This window comes from Neomonachus schauinslandi, chromosome 6, assembly GCF_002201575.2.
Source record: "Neomonachus schauinslandi chromosome 6, ASM220157v2, whole genome shotgun sequence".
In the NCBI taxonomy this organism is placed as follows: Eukaryota; Metazoa; Chordata; class Mammalia; order Carnivora; family Phocidae; genus Neomonachus; species Neomonachus schauinslandi.
The window spans coordinates 142,244,047-142,248,829 of NC_058408.1; the positions used below are offsets into that span (position 1 = coordinate 142,244,047).

A 4,783-nucleotide genomic window follows, 5' to 3' on the forward strand; every position below is an offset into this window, starting at 1 on the left:
TCTGGGTTGATTGTGTTCCAAGCGTGTCACCACCGAGCAGGTGCTGAGCAGTCAGATGACAGCTGTTGAACTGTTGCTACTGAGCAATTAGAGAATGCAAGAGACTGCTTTGGAACATGGTTTACATTGAATATTCAGAAAGCCAAATATCCGTGTACCTGCCTTGTGGCAAACACTGGGTGTGTATACACAAACACACACACAGAGATGTCTGTCCCATGCACAGTTACATGCCCCCTTAAGTGATTTGGACCTTTCCTTCTTTATCCCTGTATGTCTACCCCTTCATTGACTAATTCATCTTATCATTTTCAAATAGAAGTTAGGGGATAAGGAGGAGGGAAACAATAGCAAGACCTTTTGAAAGGTGGCTCCTGAGTGGTTTTGTGCTATAAATTCAAGTGAATTTCAAAGTAAAACCCTTTTGGTGTGGAAAGGTCTTATTCAGGAAATGCTGAAATCCCAGATATAGATTTGTAATACATATTTCCCTGGAATCCTAGGAATTAATGGATTCAGACTGACTCATCAATATCAGGTATGACAGCTCAGTTGAGTCCTTTTTAAAAGGCAACCCGAAAAGCTTCACCAACCCCAACGCAGTCATTCTAAATCTCACCCCCATTGTTCCTTCATCTCACCATTGAGCAAGCAGAAGGGAAAGCAAGGAAGACAGCCACGGTTCGGAATTACTGCTGTGAACCAGGAGAAAGAGCTTTGTTTGGCATTCAAGGGCATAAAGAGGAAATAATAAATCCTCTCCCCTCTCCCTGGCCTCTTCCAAGCAAAGCACAAGACTCCCACCAAAGCCCACTTCACATTTTACATAGACATAAGGACAAGGCAAGACAGCTGGACAAGAGGCCTAAACTGGAAGTTTTGCCACGTACTGGATTAGCCCTGGTGCTGGGAATAAGCGCTCCAGTCCGGCCCCAGGTGGGTACCCTCGAGACGAGTGGACGTGGAGCTCCCCAGCCAAGCCCTGGCGCGGTGGCATCAGATGACCACGCTGACTGTCACGGTCTGGCCGTGCGGCGCGATCTTGCGGGGCCAGGCAAGCAAGAGCTTGCGCAGCTCCTCACGGAAGTTGTCGTGCAGCCAGGCGTAAATGAAGGGGTTGTAGCACGCCGAGCTCATGGCGAGCCAGTGGCAGAGCAGCTGCACCAGCCCGAAGGCGTAGGGGTCGATGGCGTGCGGGTCGAGGTCCCGCAGCAGGTTGAAGACATGCAGCGGCAGCCAGCAGACGGCGAACACCACCACTACCACCACCAGCAGGCAGAAGGTGCGCCGGCGCCGCGCACGGTCCCAGTCGGCCTGACTCTGGGTCACGCAGCCCGGCACCACGCGGTTCCGCAGCTTCACCGACACCCGGACGTAAGACAGGAGGATGACCAGCAGGGGGAGCAGGTAGGTGACGAGCAGCAGCCCCCAAGCATAGAGCTGGCGCTGGCGCTCCTGAGACCCCCAGAATTCCTCGCAGAGGCGCACACCATGCGGCTTGAGCTCGACGTGGTACGTGTGCACGGCGGCCGGCAGCGCCAGCACCGCGGACAGCGCCCAGATGGCCAGCACTGCGTAGGCGCTGAGGCGCAGGGAGATGCGCCGGCGCAGCGGGTGCACTAGCACGACGTAGCGGTCCACCGCGATGGTGGTGAGAGTGAACACCGACACGTAGACGGTGACAGGCTGCAGGAAGAAGACCAGGTGGCACAGGCCGCCGCCGAACACCCAGCCGCGTGGCTCGAAAGCGTAGGCCAGCGTGAGCGGCACGCAGGCGGTGCACATGAGCACGTCGGACAAGGCCAGGTTGCCGATGAGGAAGTTGGTCACGTTGTGCAGCCGACGCACCCGCGCAATCACCAGCACCAGCAGGCAGTTGCCCACCAGCCCCACAACCACCACGATGCTGTAGAGCAGCACAATCAGCCCCTTCAGCTGATGCACCAGCTGCAGGCTTTGGAAAGGCGTGACGGCCTGAGCGCCTGGGTCAGCCGCCGACCCATTGACCGCCGAGGCCTCCGTGCTCTGGTTGGCAGGAGTTGAGGCCGCCGGTGGCAACCCAGAAAATAAGTCAGGGACCGGGGGGCCCTGAGTCGCCAGTGAGGCCATGGCCACCTGTCCAAAGAGAATCAAAGCCCGTCACTTCCCATTGTCCATCCATCCCTCCTACACCAATCGTGCCTCCCTCCCCCACCTCAATTACCTAAATACTCCCTTTAGAATAACTGGCCAAAATAAATAACAACAATCAGAAGTGCTGTCATCCCCCCCCTATAAAAATAAATCTATGGGAGATTACGTGTGCACAGGTTATTTAAACGCCTCCTATTCAATGTAGAGCCTTGGCAGTCCACGCAGGTCAGACCCAGAAGCATGGTCCTACCTGGTGAGTAGGGCTTGGCGGGCGGGAAAACGCTCCGCGGAATGAGGGGCCGAATCCCGGCTGTCCCCTAGCGGTCCTCAGCCCACGACGACGGCGCAGGCTTCTCGCTTCTCCGCGGGAGCTCAACAGATTCAGGAGTTCCCAGTGGGCTCGCAGTTTTTGAGAGGGACTGGAGCGCCTCCCCTCCGCCCCGCCCCCCACTTCAGCGCTCCCTTGTATGGAAAAATGGGGGCGGAGCGCGCACCACCAGAGTCGGTGCTTAGACAACTAGGTAGAAGGACAGTGTGAAGACGATGGAAACAGAAAAGGGAGGAGGGGCAGACAAACCTGGGTCAGAGGGACGAGGGAGAATCTCGATGCGGGAGCTTGTTGCGCCTTGGGAGAGTCCAGCTCCGGAGGAGGGAGCGGCGGATGAAGAGCGAGGAGCGGCGTCAAGCGCTAGGCTCTCAGGATGACCTGAAGCAGGGTAAGAAGTGGAGTGAGGGATTGGAGCTACACCACGGGATGTGAGGGAGAGATGAGGGACCCGTCCTTAATAGCTGCTTAGAGGGACCCTGCTTAGAGTCTGGGCTGGAGTGGATAGGAGGTTCTGGCAGGGATTTAAAATTGAGAGTCTGGAGCTCGCCGCAGACCTTCAGGCCCTCGCCCTTCCCGGGACCCCCTGAGCCCTTCACCCAGGCTGCGGCGTGCCTGGAGAGCGGCGAATCCAGCCAAGTAACAGAGTTCAGAACAGCGGACAGCTCCAGCGCCCCCCCCCCCCCCCCGCCTCCGGTGCGGCGCGTGGGTCCCGGGGGAGGACAATTAAGGAGTTCCTGCCCCTCTCTGGGTCCGACGCTTTCAGAGAAGGGACCTGGCCTGGTTCAAACAGCTGCCTCACCGCCTGTTTTCTGGGCTGGGGGCTGCCGACTCGAGAGCAGTAGCGTGGAGTGAAGGAAAATAAGCAGGGGTCCCTATGGGGTCGGAGGAGGGTGCTCCTGCTGTGGGTCACCGCACTTAGTGCCAATGACGACGCTGTCTTACCTCCCTAAGTCAGAAAATACTGCCCTCATGCCAGTTACCCTACACAGGCACACTTCAATACCTGGCCCCCAGTACTCCCCTACTCACCCTTGTCACTCTTTTTTTTAAGATTTTACTTATTTGTTGGAGAGAGAGCGCGCTCACCCGCGCGCGAGCGGGAGGGAGGGGCAGAGAGAGAAGCAGACACCCCGCTGAGCAGGGAGCCCAACTGGGGGCTCATCCCAGGACCCTGGGATCATGACCTGAGCTGAAGACAGACACTTAACTGACTGAGCCACCCAGGCGCCCCTGATCTTTCTTTCTCAGCCACCATGACCTATCCTTTATCTGCCTGATTCTTCCAGGACAATAGGCAAGTTCCAGGACTGGGATCCTACCATCTTCCTCCTACATAAACACACCCAGGCCTCCTTACCTCATTTTAGGATTAAAAATAATACTAGTGATTGTAGGACTTCCACAAGGATAACAAAAGTAACAAACATTTGAGAAGCTTAAAAATTACATAAAACCGCCAGTAGCATTAAGTTGTCATTGAAATGCATATTAACGCGGACCACCGTGGGGGAGGGGATCAAGGAAGGAGGTTTTGTAACCTCCCTCCTTTGAAACTATCTCATCCCCTCATTGTCCCCTCTCTGGTAAGCTCTTGTCCTTTGTCCTCTTAGCTGCAGATACCCCGCTTAGGCTGGAAAGAAGTAAAATTAGTCCACCCTGCAAATTCAAGTGATTCACTCATACAGGAGGAAAAGTCAACATCGGAAGAAAAGCAATCAATCTGATGCAACTGTATCTATTCTAAACCCACACACTCCCTGAGTTATAATCAATATAGCTAAAGCCAATATGATATGGAGAAAAAACATCAGAATGAAATACAATCTGGGCCTGTCTAATCCTTTACCTGGTAATGTTTCCCATCATGTTCACCCACAGGGTTATATGCACCCATGAGCAGAGGCACACTTTTGCTTCAAAATATCTTAAGCAGAGGAAATTGTGCTAATGAAGGTGAAAAAGGATTTGGGATGTAGTTAGGACCCATAACTAGAGCCATCATTCTGGTCGCTATCATTGATACATAATACTAAAAATAATAAAAAGACAACCTTCTCAATATTTGCATGCAAATGTCAGTATTTGGAAGTTCACCATCGGGGCACCTTCCAGACAAGAGAGTTGGTCATTTGCCAAGTTCCTGATACAGATAGATAGATAGATAGATAGATAGATAGATAGATAGATAGATAGATGATAGATAGATAGATAGATAGATGATAGATAGATAGATAGATAGATAGATAGATAGATAGATATAGATAGATGATAGATAGATAGATAGATAGATAGATAGATAGATAGATAGATAGATAGATAGAT

General features: G+C 53.1%; 1 protein-coding gene across 1 annotated transcript; it reads right to left on the reverse strand.

The window, feature by feature from the left end:
- Window positions 1-996: 996 nt before the first annotated feature.
- PRLHR (prolactin releasing hormone receptor) lies at window positions 997-2,109 on the reverse strand. Its single transcript, XM_021700143.1, has one exon. It carries the CDS (start codon window positions 2,107-2,109, stop codon window positions 997-999), a length of 1,113 nt encoding a protein of 370 aa, XP_021555818.1.
- Window positions 2,110-4,783: the final 2,674 nt, after the last annotated feature.

Excerpts from the sequence above, each read along its gene's own strand:
- PRLHR (XM_021700143.1), bottom strand. The coding sequence starts at position 2,109 with ATGGCCTCACTGGCGACTCAGGGCCCCCCGGTCCCTGACTTATTTTCT.